The sequence below is a fragment of the Pempheris klunzingeri genome, chromosome 16 (genome assembly GCF_042242105.1).
Source record: "Pempheris klunzingeri isolate RE-2024b chromosome 16, fPemKlu1.hap1, whole genome shotgun sequence".
Lineage (NCBI taxonomy): Eukaryota > Metazoa > Chordata > Actinopteri > Acropomatiformes > Pempheridae > Pempheris > Pempheris klunzingeri.
Genome location: NC_092027.1, coordinates 22039391 through 22055188, shown reverse-complemented (window position 1 = coordinate 22055188; position 15798 = coordinate 22039391). Strand labels below are relative to the sequence as shown.

The 15798-nt window shown below is 41.9% G+C and overlaps 1 protein-coding gene across 1 annotated transcript in view; it reads right to left on the bottom strand.

The window, feature by feature from the left end:
* kcnk9 (potassium channel, subfamily K, member 9) overlaps positions 1-15481 on the bottom strand; it is a 32289-nt gene extending 16808 nt beyond the window's left edge. Inside the window, exon 1 of the mRNA XM_070846966.1 lies at positions 14869-15481. Coding sequence (XP_070703067.1) covers positions 14869-15481 — 613 coding nt within the window. The remainder of the gene's footprint in view (positions 1-14868) is intronic.
* Between the last annotated feature and the right edge of the window lie 317 nt (positions 15482-15798).

Below are 15798 nucleotides of genomic sequence, written 5' to 3'. Positions count from 1 at the left end.
CGTCTAATACACATCCTGCAGGCTGCTCCTGGCAGGACTCTGAGTTTTCCCAGGTGTCACTCTATATCCCCTGTTAGGCTTCACCTAATGAAGCTCATTGCCTGGCGTCGGGAAATACAGCCATTGAGTGCTGCTAAGCAACAGGCACTCACGCTGTTCTCACTAAAATCACCTTTCAGAGAAACTGACACCACTTGGCCTGGTGCGCCCTGCTACCTCTCTGCCAACAGACTTGTAACAGGGATGTGTTTTGCTGTAGTCAGAAGGTCATCTCACACTGATGTCTCTGGTATTTTTTTGCAGAGCGGAGACATGTGATGTTAGTCCCAGCAGGTCTGTGATTATGTTGACCTGCAGCAGCCGGGCAGCCTTCACTAATGGTCAGTCAGTCGCCTCTTGGCTCCATGCAACAGCTTGTTTGTCACATGGCCTCTGAGGACTGAAGACAGCCAAACAGAAGAGACTGCAAACTGGCCTTCCTGTATTCCACCTTACTTTGGTCAGTATACTTCACAACGCTCGTCATAGCAATTCATTCGGCAGCAGAACAGCATTTACGATACAAATTAAGCTCTTTATGCACATAAATCATCATATATATCGTGATTACTTTGCACAAAGTGAGCACCTGCATCCATAATGTTGCGGTAATCACACATCTTGAGCAGTCTCAAAAAGCACATGTTGCATATTGTGTTTCATGTGCTAATAATTCAGGTGCATGTTGTATTCCTGTCATTTACCCTGAATTATTAATCATACGATTAGGAACAAGATGCCATGAGACATGAGGGTGATGCTTTGAGAATTTCAGCCCTCATGCCGCTGCTTTATTTGTTTTTTCCAAACCTATGTAATTGTACTGTCACTGTGCTATCACACTGTATTTGTTTTCCACCCTCCGGGGGTACTGCATTTAGCATCAGAGACACTACTTGTGTATCAAAAACGCTAGTGTACCACACACTGTGCACAAGCCGCCGACGCTGATTTCATGCTGCTGTTCCGTGGCAATAACTCATACAGGAGACCACACACTCCCACTCTTTCTACAGATGGAATAAAATGGTTGTGATAAGACCGTGTGGGAGTGCATTACAGTGCAGAGCTACAGAGGGAAGATGATTGTCAGGGTCCAGCCGGAGAGAATTAACAGCAGGTGGTAGTGATGGAGTAGCATTGGTCATCACTCTTAATGTACCCACTGAGAAATTACATAAGACACGCTGGCTCTTTAAGGGTATGGCATGTCAGAGAGGAAAATGAGCAGAACGTGTGATTCCGGGAGCACAGCGCATGAACATATAATAACAGCAGGTTATAGCAGGTCTGTGTTATGCCTGAACTGTAAGGAGGATCACCCAGAAGTTTGGCAGCTGGGTACTGTGTCGTGCTGACTCACAGCCCGGGGCGGCCAGAGTGGATCAAAATGCAACGAGCAGCCAAAGAATGACATGAAGTAAATGTCAGAACTTGTGTTGCAGTGCCCACTTGAATCTGTTAGATTCAGGTGATACATTTCAAAGGTCTTTAGCACTGAAAGAACACGCTATATATATATATATTCACAGTGTAAGATACTTTAAGCATGGTGCTATTTTTATATTTTCTTATTGTCAGCAAATCTGATGAAGAGACCAAAAGCAACAATGCATTAGTCTGTCTCTAAATCATTTCTGACCTCGCATCCAAGCCCATGTGTTGCTACTGAAGCCTTTAAGTAAAGTAAAGTAAAGTAAAGTAGTTTGACATTTGTCAAAATGTGCTTATTCGCTTTGTTGCCAACTGTTTGATAACAACATCCATCCCACTGTCATATCTGCCTGCGGTGGTTATCTTAGCTTAGCATTAAGGGTGGAGGAAGGGGAAACAGTCCTACTCTCCTCAAAGTTAAAGAATACACTCAGATATAGGGAGCCAAAATAGAAGCAGAGGTTCCAAATCTCATTCAAAGTCCTATGAACAATTTTGTAATATGTTCTATAACATAAAAGGTTTGGAACATTTCCTTACTCGGTATGTTGTGGTTCAAACTCGATAAAGACAATGTTTTATTTAGTTTGGGTTTTTTTTGTCTAATGTCATGTTTTCAATGTTTCTTTTTTAGCAGCCTTTCATAAACACCATTTCCCATAAGCTTTGTATCTTCACTGGCTAAACTTGACGGCTCAAACACAGAGCTGAGCCCATGGGTGAGTCAAGTTAACTCAGACAGCAAATGCTGTCTACTCTTTAAACAGCAGAAAATACTGTTCAAAATCTGGGAAAATGACAACGATAGTGTTGGTGAATATTATGGATAAGGAGGAATCCAAACTAAAATAAAGTAAGCACTTTATTTCACAAAGTAATTATTGTTTTACTTTGCTAGAATCACAAAGGTTTCAACTTCCACAGTAAGTGCTGTAGTGGACGCTGATCTGTCCGATGATATGGAAGGTAAACCTCAGGAACTTCAGCTTTTCAGAAAGATGGCTGACAGACATCCTGAATGAGAGATTGATTGAGTTACAGAAGTTAGTGGAAAAGAGGCCAGCCCGCATGTGACATCATGACCCCTACGATTCCTGTTTTTTTTTCCACTCTGCTTCCAGCTATGATGACACTAAACTAATCTAATCATCTCCTGCCTTGTACGCAGTGAGGAAAGTGGTGTCGATTTTCTCATCTATCAGCAAGAGTATTTCCAAAAATATCAAACTGTTCCTTAAAAACACAACAATTATATAGTTCCATGTTTCTAAAAAGGCAAAATAATTTTCTTAGCTGGCCGCTTTAGTTTTAAGAAAATGTTATTTTCTTAAAACTTTTTTTTAGGAGGAAATAGTGCATTTGTCAGGATCTATTTTCAGCCATGGATTAATATGCATTTGGTGCACTAGCGAGGACAGTATATGTGGGGCCTAAAATGTCAACTCTCACATACTAGAGTCCCTCATATCTATCTAATAAACTAATAAACTAATACTCATCTTTTTGGTTCATTTCATCTCATGTTGTAATAAAATCCATTAAGCTTCTTATCTCATGTATTAAACAACATTAAAGATCGCATATCAATTTTTCAGGGAAATAACTGCATTAATATATATGACTAATTAATAAGCGGACCCCTGTGAAGCGAATGTCCTTCATGTTATTTTTATTTTCAGGAAAAGTCACGAGAGTCATGTTAGATACAGTAACTTGCACATCGAGGTCTACGTTTAATGATATAACGTAATCAGTGTACTGCAGCCTGTTGGTTGGATGGTGAAAGGTGTGCTTGTTTTATTAACTTCAAAGCGCAGGGGTTCGCTGCACACATTTGTCAGAGCTGATGAGGCAGGTGAATTGAATAACACGTCCTACGTTATTCTTGTATTTTGACATTTATTGGCAACCCAAAGCAATTTAAACAAGGACTGAGGTTTTGAACGCTAGACATTAGAGCTGCTTAGTCACCATGCTAATCCCTTATAGATATGTGACAGGGCAGTAAAACCTTGTTTGTTTTCCTTCCAATATACCACAGCAAACCCTTTTATCTATTAAAAATGTCTGCGTCTATCCTCTTCTCTCCTGCCAAAGTCTACCTCCATTTTCTCCCCCAGTGTTTTGCCAACATGTTTCGTCTCTGCCAGTTGCTTAAGAAGGACACCACCTGGAGCAGGCGCTTCCCCTCACACCCGTCCCCCGACTACAAAGAGGCACTACGGTTCATCAAGCAACTGCTCACCAACCCCACTCTAAACTCGCACTGGCCCACTTGAGCTTGGATGAGCCCGCTGTGCTCGCAGCTCTCCTCTGCTTCATCTGTGCTGGAGTGGAACAGCCAGTTGCCACCACTTGAATCCTCTGAGAAACTCTGAGGGTGAGAAGGAGCCTCCAGCTGTGGCCTGTCGGCATTTGAACACATTTGTCTATATGGTAGGGGCTCCTCTCCTCACACAGAGGAGAAGCCACTCGACAGGGTCGGGCCACAAGCCACTGACATTGCTGTGATGGATGGGATCTGTGGCACAGAGCAGAGAAGTAGTACTAACAACAGTGGAGGAAAGCAGTATGAGCAGAACAGTCCAGTCAAGCTAAATATGCCACACGTGTTCGACGTGTCAAATTATTCAGCCCGTGTATTTCAGATTACCTACATTTTCTGTCTGTTGCTTCATCTCTTGTTGCAGTCCTATAGATACTGCTTACCTGTGCCTCGGGCTTGTTGCTGTTTCGAGGTAGATAGCTCTATGAGATGACTGACAAGTGTTGAGCCAGGAATCAGTCTGACTTGAGGGGAGTACAGCAAGATTTAGGAATGCACATTCTGCCTAAAGGTGAGGAGTTAGATACAGAACCTTCAAGGGGTCCCCAGGATGTCCAGGTGAGCGGTGAGGCTTATCTTGGCTTATGTTGGTTGAACATTTTCACATGCCAGTCAGCAGCTGTCTGACTTGTATTTGTACTTGCAATTCTTTTTTGTGGCTCAAGCCTGAATGTGAAGTTTACATTTAGATTTAGATTTGGTCTTATTTTCATAGTTTCATAGTTTAGCTAGATTATACATATCATGACACACCACCTATTACCTACATGCTCTGCATTTTAATACTTACATCACACAGGAATTGCACTCTTCATAAATGTACTTCTTCTTTCTATATCTTATTCATACAGAGCGCCTCCTGCACAGGACTGCATATATCATAGGCATGAAACAAATACAACTTTTGAATCTTGCATTAAAACCTAAAGTAACTGCACCTGACATGTCTGTGATGATCCCTCACTGCACAGGAAAAGCTGCAGACAACTATTGAGAATATGACATGTCAAAGTTGAACCAGGAAGTCAGTCTGGAAAAACTGTGATGGATGTTCAAAACGGACACTTTGGATCATAGATCAGCATTGTTTTCCCTTCCTTATATAAGGTTGATCTGTTTAATCAGGTTAATTAACTTGATGAGTAAAAAGTTATTATTATCATTAGTGTGGTTGTTGTTGGAACAAATTATGGCAAAACGTATTTTTATTTGGTCACAAACCAAAGTATTGGACAAATTCAAATTTAGTGAGGATAGTTGGACATACTACTTTATATCTTGCTTCTGGCCTAGAATATCTCATTTTAAGTTTTTTTTTTTTTTAGGATAAAGCCACAGGGGAAAATTGTGCTGTGTGGAGGGACCTTGTGAGCACAGTTTACCCTCTGAGAAGTGAAAATAGACCAGCCGGCTCCAGAGCCAGAGACTCCCACAGAGAGCATCAGCACCACAGGAACCCATTCCCATCGATCTGTGTGGAGACCTCCATCAAGCTCCCGGTAGGACACTACAGCAAAGTGAAAATAATCTACTGGCTACCAAGTGCAACTGGGGTGAACGCCTTGAATCATTTTTCGACAAGCAACAGTCAGACGGTATATTAACATCTCTCTTGTTTGAAGAGGAAAGGTAAGTAAAGATTCATCCAGAATCATAAAGAATCGCACAGACCGCCAAGAGCAAGATGTTAATTGTCAGCACAGGTTTGATCTCACAAAGCAGGTACATGGAAACAGAACCAGAGCACTCCATTAATCATTGATGAGATCCAGCTGGATATGTCCAGGTAGTATAACACAAGTGTCGAGGGGATAACAACAGAGGAATCTTCACTTATTCAGCAAATAGTCTTACTTGTTGTTTTAATCAGTGTTGGAAACGAAAAACTGTAAACGATAATTACATTTTATATGTTTGCAAATCCAGATACAAGCACTAATGTAAAGGTTATGCCGGGGTATTTAGCCTCCTGGGGGAAATGCTGATAGCTTTATTATTTTAACCTTTGCGAGCTCATGATTTCAAACCAAATCTCTTTGTATGAGGTCATAAATAAGCTTGCAAATGAAGGGACCTACAAGATTCCACGGCCCAGTGAGGTTATTGTTATTTCTAATTTTCTAGAATTAGCACTGGTACTATTACCGAAATTCATTTGCACAAAGACTATGATATGGTAACGAGAGGAGTCTGCCACAGTAGCCCTGTGAAGCTGTCCACAGTGGAGCTTTGAGCAGAATGTTCATGTCAGCGTGCAGCCATGCCCACAGTTACAACGTTAACATGATAATGATTCCAGGTTTACCGTGTTCACCATGTTTAGCATGTTAGCATGCTAATACAGCCGAGCTGTACTGTACTTTATTTGATGATGGCACTAGTTCAAAAACAGAATGATCATATCTATACTAAGTTTCATTGATAGCTATTAAATACGTATATTCTGTTATAAACAAAAATCCCAACCTCATGGTGGCACTAGAGAAAAGGTCAGGGAATCAAGTTACAAAGATTCTTCCTCTGGGGATCACGAATATCCACATAAGCTTTTATCTCAGTCTATAATAGTTCAGTCTGGATCAAAGTGGTAAACTAACATTGGCCATCTCCAGAGCAATGACAAAAACATATGTTATTATATAACTTATCACCTTTAGTAATATATAGCAATGCAGATACGTTCAGTTTTGTGTGATGAACTCATGAGACATCATTCTCTGAAAGTTATGCTTCCCCTCCAATAAAATAGAGGTAAAGGGATTTTTGACTCGATACACCAATAAAAAAAAAATAAATTGAAAATGAATTGAAAATTTGAACCCGTATTAATGTCCAGAGTAATGGGTGCAGACGTGTTAGTGCCAATCTCTTTTTAAATGTTTTTAATGCTGCGAGCGCCACAAATTATATTCCATTCACCTCCACTGTATTAGGGTGGAGGCTTACATCCCAGATATTGGTATCTCAAAAAACGATCTGCATTGCTCAGTGCCACAAAAAGTAACTGAGTTCTTTTGTCATTTCAAGTTCAAGTAATCCTTGAAGAATAACCGCATTTTGCAATGAATGAATTAATGAATTAATAAATAAATAAACAAACAAACAAACAAACCTTTCATGAGACTCAGGGCTCAGTGTCATGCATTATGAATGAGCAAATCACCCGGATTTAAAATATGCTGCTTAAGAAAGGAAGTCATGAAGTCCTGTGTCCTTGATGGAGATTTACATAATCCATACTAAGTAGTGGGAAACCCACGGTATCACAGACCATATGTCATCAAGAAAATTTGGATGAGCAAACGGGCTTATTGACCCTTCTTTTTGATGTTCCAGTGAGGCAAGGGCACCACCACAGCTGGAGAACCATCAACAGGTTCTCTTTGAAGGAACTCTGCCGCCTGCCAGGAAAGCAAAGGGGGAAATTGTCCTTGTTCAAAATGACATTGCACATCCAGCTCTCCAATCAGTTCTTGTCAAGATGCAACGTAAATAGACAATCTGTGTGTTCCCTTAAACCGAGCCCACCTTACTCATGCTCACACGCACACTCACTTTCACACACAGCAATCACTGTCTGCACGCTTCACATCTTCAGGACCCCACCAAACAATCCCTGTCAAGATTACAGTGTGTGTTATCATCCATAGGATGACAGCTGAGCAAAGTGCTGCTTTTAGCAGCCTTTGACCTGTTTGTAGTATCAGACAAATTACAGAGCGCGTCTATTGTATGCAAATGGGCCGCTGAAAACATTTCAGTACCCTAACCCTCACATGCACCTTATTATTTCCTTGCTTGAGTCAAATATGCCTCTGTTATTGCATCTGTATCACACATAAAGTGCTTTCCTGTGCCGTTGCGTGCCTATTTATTTTGTAGAATTCACGAATAAAGTCTTATACAACATGATACATAAAGAAAACAAACAGACATGATGTTTTTCTTGAAGTAAGACTTACTGTATCATCTGTAATTAAAATCAGCTGCAAGTCACAGTTTACATACCGTCTTGCCTCCAGCTACATCATTTATAAAAGCCTTGTATTCTATAATTCTTTGAATGGGTTGGTTCATAATGAACTCTCTTTTATTGACCTTCCGGCACATAAACTGGATATAGAGTGTGAGTGCAAGTCAAGAAATCCTGCAGAAAGATGTGGTGTTAAGTGGCAGTTGCTGTACAGCGTAATGGAAACTATGACTGGCACAACAGGCCGACAAAGACACGGCATCTGACTCATCTTCACAAAGCGGTTTCATTAGAGAGGACAGGTGATTCATTTATCTGAGAGGATAGCACTACAAACAGAAGCATTTGACTCTACTATTATGTAAATAATCATGCGCTGACTCATGTGAACGTAGTGTCACCTTGATGTTTGAAAAATGTATCTGGGATTTCCTTAATAACTTGTGATTGTAGACACTAACATTTATTTAGCCTGAAAAATGCCATGATCACTATGTATTGCATTAAAGCTGCACTGATCAAAATCCTTATGTCAACATTGCATAAGAATAATATGTGTAATCTGAAAGGGTTCATAAATCCACAGGTGATTATCATCAGGTCCCCTCTACAGGTCAGCTATTCAGTGTTTTCAGCATTTTAGCTCATTGTTTTGGTTCTCCAGGCCACGGTCTGCACTCTCATCAACCTAAACTCCAGCAGCAGCAGCAGGCAGCTATTTTCAGCAACAACAAGAAAAAAAAATACTGATACACGATGCCTACGAGGCTACCTGCCGAAAAACAAATTGCAGACAGAAGATTAGGAACTAGGTGCTGAAGAGCGTGGAGCTTTTAGAAAGCTATACTGACTCCACTGGTGGTGGAGACCAAAACAGAGCCAACATGAGAATGAATATTGTACTTTGGTGGCCAGAAACACGAATCCAAATGAATGCTAATGTTTGCTTTGTGTCTATTGGACGTGCAAATAGGGAAAAGTTTGCTAGAGTGGCTGCAAGTTAATTAGCCCATCATATGTCAGAAGTTATGTTTCAGCCTGTTCTGATGAAAAAAAATGTTAAAACCAAAATGCTACTTTTATTTGTTTCTGACATTGTCAGGATTTCCTAATACAAAAAGGTGAAAAGGCTCATTGTTGTGGCGTCTTCTCACTCCCAGAGCTCACTTGTCATTCGAACATTGTGTTCAATAGTGTGACAGTTTTGGATTTTCCTTCTTTGTACCATTTCATTTGTCTGGCATTAGCCTTTTACTGAAAGACACATTGGCAAGTTTTGACATTCATGAACAAAGTGATGAAGATTCAAGCCGCAACGGCCTGTAAAATCTGCAGCTTGGTTTTTATTTTTGGAACACATTTTCATTTAATAGTTGTTTGTAGCAAATATACTTAATTAAAAAGCAATTACGTCTTTATCTGCCATTTAATCTGGAGTTAAAGTGCTGTTCACCCTGATTACATTTCATTCCTCTGGGTTCCTCAAGTTTTTTGCTGATGATTTGGTCTGTTTCAGAAGCCGTCTTCTCTAGCAAGTCAAAACAGAAAACACTGAGTAGTTTTCTTTCACAGTCATTCACACAAGACTTTTAGCACAATTATAGTCCTAGTTCAGAAATACGGCTTGTCTTACAAAATCAGTCATCCCCTAAACTGCCTTTGAACTGTACATAAACATGTTGATATTTCCAGACATTTAGCAGAGATGACTTTCACCTTTTAAGCTGTCTCTAGTCTCCCGGCAACATGAGCAGCTGAACACAGCGAGAAAGGGAGGTTTATACACGCACTACTTCATGCTGTGGCTGCTTTTCTCCCTCGGAGCAGAGTTGCATTGAGGGTGAGACCACCTTGCGCTCACCACATGCTGTCATCACTAAGTGTCACATTTGGTGCAATTAGTCAGGGAAATAAATACAGTCAAGTTACAGGGTCAGTCTGGATAGGGGGTTTGCTGTGTGGGGGGGGGGCTTACAGCGTCATGACAGTGACCGAAATGGGCAGCTCAAGACAGCTGGTCTGACATGTGCTAACAATATCACAGCTGGGCTCCAGACTTTTGGCTTTTTTTTTCTTAAGCTCACACGCTCTATGGTAGTATGATCATAATGATGATGAGCATCTGATAATGGATTACCACAAGTTCCATAAAACTAGAGATTCTACTGTTTAGCCTATTTTCAACAAAGCAGGCAGGACCTCCAGCTGTACATTACAGATGTTTTAATCCTCCATGAATAGGTGTGCTAGTCTTACATCTACTGATTTTCTAACGTCATTGGGATTATACTGTGTCTGCCTGACACACATTCAAAGACAAGAATTTTGGTTCAAATTGCCTTTGCTGCTGCCGCTGCTGCTGTTGCTGCTGTTATTGATGGAAGCTCATTGAGTCTTTAAGGAGGCTGATATGTTGTAAATGTGCAGGAATCATTTGTGTTGCAACAAATAAGCTTTTATTCACATCTGAAAAGAAACATCCAGGCATTGAGGCAGATTCAAAAATATTCAGGAGCAAAACAAGTCGTGTGAGCTGTGTGATTTGGGAGAGGAGGAAGTGAGTCCTGTTAGCTGATTTAGTTTGGTGCATTCTATGATGATTTAAGGGTTTAAAGTTTCCATGAAATTTTTTTTTAGATATAGCTAACTTTGTCTAATAGCCTGAAAAAGAAGACGAGGCTGGACTATTCAAATAGTGATGTTTTGATTCCAGTATTGTGATTATGTGTTTTGTTAGTGACATACATAGTGTTGTAATATTTCATGTATGTTTGAAATAGAACTGTGAAAACTACTGAAGTTGGTTTCCTTTATTTCTTGACTTTTTGTCTGAAACAGTATATTACTTTTTCTACTACTATTATTACTATGAATAATGCTACTCTTTGTATTACTGCGGCTGCTGCCACTAGTAAAACTACTGCAGCTGTTAGTACTAATGATATTACTACTGCTCTCCTGGCCAGTACCTCTTCTATTGCTACTGCCACTAGTACAGGTACTACTACTGCTGTTAGTGTTACTACTTCTAATACAGCTATCACTACTACTGTTATTACTACTGCCACTATTACTACAACAACTGTTACTATTAAAGTTACATATAATAGGACAACTTTTGTCATTAATATTACTTATTAATCCCTGAAGGGACCACTCCAGCAGAAATTGACTTTACTACATGTCCTTTTACATTGTATTTTTGTCACTTTCTTGTCCTAACTAAGTTTTATTTTGTGAAAATAAGATTTTTTTTATTCTTATCTGTGATAATGATAACAAGGGAAAGTACTGCAATGCAGGAAGATAATAAGGAGTGTGAGAAAGAGCTGAGTGCTGTTGCTGTGATGCCAACAAACCTACATGTATATAATAAGTACAGGGGGGTGAGAAACAGATGGGTGAGAAACTGAAAAAAAAGATGATTCCTTAATTTGGTGCTGTGATGGTGGCGAAGGAGAACGCTGTCCAACACACTGCAGCCATCAAACTGTTCGGTGACCTCTCTCGCTCTGCATGAAAACATCTCTGTTCTGTTTCTCCACTCACTTATTTTCAGCTCTAATACTACATTTATCTCATCCTGCTAATACATCGGGATGTGCACTTGATAATGATGCAGAATGCTGCATCATTATTAGAAAGATGATCTTTTAAATGGCAGCTTCTGAGCTGTGGAGTGACTGGATGGGCCAGTGTGTATCCCACAGGCCTGTGGTGAGCTGCACTGTTACGCCTCTTCGGGGTACTCGGCATGTTTTGTGATTTATTCTGCTGTAAATGTACAAACTGAGCAGCGAGTGCTCGAGCAACACATATCTTAATAAACATCTCTCCACATGATAAATTTAATTAAGTTCCACAAACAGCTCATAGTTGACACAGTCCAAATTGTTTCCTTATCTTTGCTGCAGAGTTTCATTTCACACAAAGCTACGTTCAGTTCTTTTACTTTGGTGAAATAATAATTTGAAAATCTGTTGATTCAGTACAGAAGAATGAATCTAGCTTCATTATTTCTCAGAGGAAAATGTCCTGCTAAGGCATTAACAGGTGAGAGGATGAAGCGATAAATCTCATGCTGGTATGTTTGAGTACGGACTTCCAAATGTCGAGTGAACTCATCATATCCAACTCATCTCCACTGCCTAAAGACATGGATGACTGGTTCAAATACTACCTGCAAATAATTCTTAGCTTTGGATTTAACCTGCTTGGAGTGCCAGCTGAAATGGGTCTGCCTTATGAAGCCTGAATAGTCGGGCAAATCACAGAAAAAGATATCAAACTGACATCTAGACACTTTCCTGTCATTGTCTTGCCTTCACGGTCTGAGGCATCAAGAGAATTCCATCGGTCCCAAACCTGCAGTAATATCACAGACTGCTGAGCATGGCGTACCAGCCAAAACATCACCTGATGCCTATTTTGTCCATTTTTAGCTCCTTTTTATATATAAAAAAAAAATGTTTGGACATGGTGCTGATCTTTGCTCCTACATCACACGAGGTGATATGGTAAGAAACATAACCCTGGTAATATTCTGTACTTTGGTTATTGTCAACAACTCCAAGAACCAACAACGTGCTCGTTCATCTCTGGGTACCTTCTTGTACTTCCCCAACCAGTGTTTTGCCATTTGTTCCTGCTGAAGACGTAAGTCTTTGAAAACCAGTCACAGATGCATAGTTTCATTTTCAAGATGGTCTAAATGACTTTCTAAATCAGCTGTAGTTTACTCACAGGAGAGGGGGGGGGGGTGCGTTTGTTGGGACTATTTTCAGTCATGGTTTGATACGTATTTAGTGCTTCATCTACAACAGCAGTGGAGTGTAAGTCGGCTCGTGTCACAATAAACTAGAACATTTATTGTAATGAAATAACACCTGCTGCAACAGTGTGGATCACTGATTGTGTTTTTATTGTGTGCTTTGGATATGCAGACAGAACTTGTTAGTAAGATCAGCTGATGAAGATAAGATAAGATAAGATAAGATAAGATAAGGTTTTCATGATCCTCAGTGAAAGATATATAATAAGAATATAATATTTAGGATAAATCTATGTGAGGATCAAATATATGCAAAATGACATTTTCAGCAATCAAGCTGATGTAAAACAACCCCTTCAAGATCTAATTTTCTGATTTATATTTCTAAAATGTCGTAAAATCATAGCACATTATGCTCATATCACGATCACACAGTTCCACTGAAGTTTTACAAGCAATAATCTTAATCGTGTCTTCAGTACTTTCGAGGTGTGCTCGTGTTTCTAACAGCAGTGTCATTTGGACCTCCGAGCAATTAAATGAATTTCTCGCAATCAGCAAGAAAAATCACTTGTTCTGCCAGAGTAGTTTTGTTCTCTTCCTTTTTCTTTTTTCTTTTTTTTTTTTTGCAGCCTGCTACAACCCAATAAAAGAAGTTACTGTCATGAAATCATTCCTGTCCTGCCCTGTCCTGTGTGTGTGCCTGCTTCTCCACAGAGGTACGCTTTGCAGGAAATGTCCCCTGCACTTTTCTTACTTGTGTTAAGAGTATGATGGTGCGTAAAAGCAGCCTGTTTTCCTACAGAGGAGACGCAGCCCGCTGCAGCAAATGTAACCACTTCACACAACATGAATATTACAATGGCTCTCGTTGCTGTAGCCTAGAAACAACAGCGGATCCACCTTCGCTGCTCTGTGCAGTCGTCCCTTTTAAGTGTTGCCTGGCAAACTGGAGGACAGGCCTGGTGCATTAGTTCCCCCACAGCTAAAAGTCCTCATCTTGAATAACAGAATCTGACTCCCATAATGGAGAAAGCGGGTCTCTGTGACCTCTGCGGAGAGGGGAAGTTCGTCCTGAACGCTTCCAACAATCTAAACTCCTACCTGCTGCTTGAAAAGGTTGGATTTGAACTTGTTTGTGGTAATAGTGCCACGCACATTTGAACTAATTCAATTAACTCGGACTCAATTCACTTAAGCTTCATCCAGTGTTGTGGTGATTAAAACGCAGGGAGAGTGTGGTTTGAGTGTGGAGACACATTCTGTGCACCCCCCCGCCGCTGCTTAGAATAAATCTATATGACGCAAATGCATCATAATAAGTGGCGTCAAAGTGATGTAATCAGTGTTTCCTTTTAGGGGGGGAGGGGGGCGAAAACATGAATGAAAAGTGGATTCATTTGCCCTCACTGGGGTGAATATTCTTAGCTTTCATGGCCACCAGCTCTCATGATCTTATTTTCATCTACACCCACTTGCTCTGCGGTCACTTGTATGTGGCTGTTGTCAGTCCAACCCGAAGAATAAACAGTAAAATGTTACATGTCATGTTACAAAACTGAGCCGGGATCAGCGCAGGTGGCAGCCTGGTTTCAGTTGCTCAACTCTCGTCCCGCCTGCGGCTGATCTCGGAGGAGCTGTCCCTCCAGCACCACGAGCCTCCTCGTCCTCCTGCGCAGCTCCACGTCTTCTAAAAGCTTCCGACAAACACCCTGAGCACGTCTCGCGCCCTGAACTCCTCACTCTCCGCCGCGCTTGGAGCCGCACCGCGGTGACGCACCGTCAAAGTTGAATCATGTCCTGCAGCTGCACGAAGGAGAGGAGATGTGTGTGTGTGTGTGTGTGTGTGTGTGTGTGTGTGTGTGTGTGTGTGTGTGTGTGTTTTAGCAGCCATCTACGTCACTCCTCACTCTCACTCGGCCTACAGGTGCTTTTCTTTTTTTCTTTTTTTTTTTTTTTACCAGTATGAACCCAGACACCCTCGTGCTGCTTGACCGCAAAGCAGTGCAGCTCCCTTTGGAGCAGCACGTGAGCACCGCAACGTGTTGCTTGAAAACTTTATCTCGAGACTGGCGGCACGATGTGAGCGCCAGAGATCAGGGCGGACTGCTGGTGTCAGCCCTGAAATCTCAACATGTGCCTCCGTCAGATCTGCTGCCCCAAAGGCCGTTTTGTTGGCTTTTCCTGAACCTGTAACTGTCCACACACTGAAGCGTCCTGTTGCGCAGCAGTGATAGCACACAGAGGCACCTGTAATGGTTTAAGGAGGAGGAGGGTGGGGGGTGGGGGGGCTCGGTTATAAATGTTTTACACACTGAGACTTACCTATGGTGGTTATAACCGTGATGGCAAAGTAAAATGACCCTGCGAATTTCCACTGCACCCCGGCTCTGTGGGGCTCTGCCTCCATGATGATGGTCTCCAGTTTGCGGTAATCATCCTCGCTGATGTTATATTTCCCCTGGAGACGCTTCTCCTCGGCTTCCAGCTGCTCTTTTTCCCGCATCTCGAAGTCGGACTCCAGGGCGTCAAAGACGGCGGCCCCGACGAGCAGGTATGTAAACGTGCAAATGATCAGGGACAAGGTCCGCACGTTTTGCCGCTTCATGGCCAACAGGAACCGGCGACCGAGGGGCTCATGTCCCCTCGGATTCCCCGGGAAGGCGCAGCGAGCGAGGGGAAAGCCGTGTGGACAGCGCCTGGAGGCGGAGGCGCAGAAAGGTGCGCTCCGGTGACTGTGGCCGCGGTGGACGCCGGAGTCGGAGCAGCGCTGGAAATCCCCCGCCTTGTAGTGATCCCGCTGACAGACCCCCAGATCCTGCTCCTGGTTTGCGGAGAGACACAAGAGACTGCTCGATCGCCTGGACCAGGAGCCCTGCAGCCGAAAGACCCTGCGCAAGACCTGCCCAAACCAAGTCCTCCCGGTGCGCAGTGCCATCAACAAGCTGCTTCCAAGATCGCCTGTTGGTCTCTTTTCCCCTCAAGTGAACTATACTGGTCTGAATTAATTCCTCCAGATAAATAAATGACGGCTGGCAGAGCTTTTCTTTGATGCTTCCCTCTCACTTTGTCTGTGATGGGATTTAAAATGTCCTACAACTGAGCATCATAAGTTTCAGCCGAACACCAACCTGTTCATTGTAGCCTCATCAGCATGCAGGCTATTTTTAGCAGCCATTCCTCACACACACAAATATCCCATTCTTGCAAAATCCTTAAATCTTCCTCGCAAACAGCGGACATCCTCATCGGGAA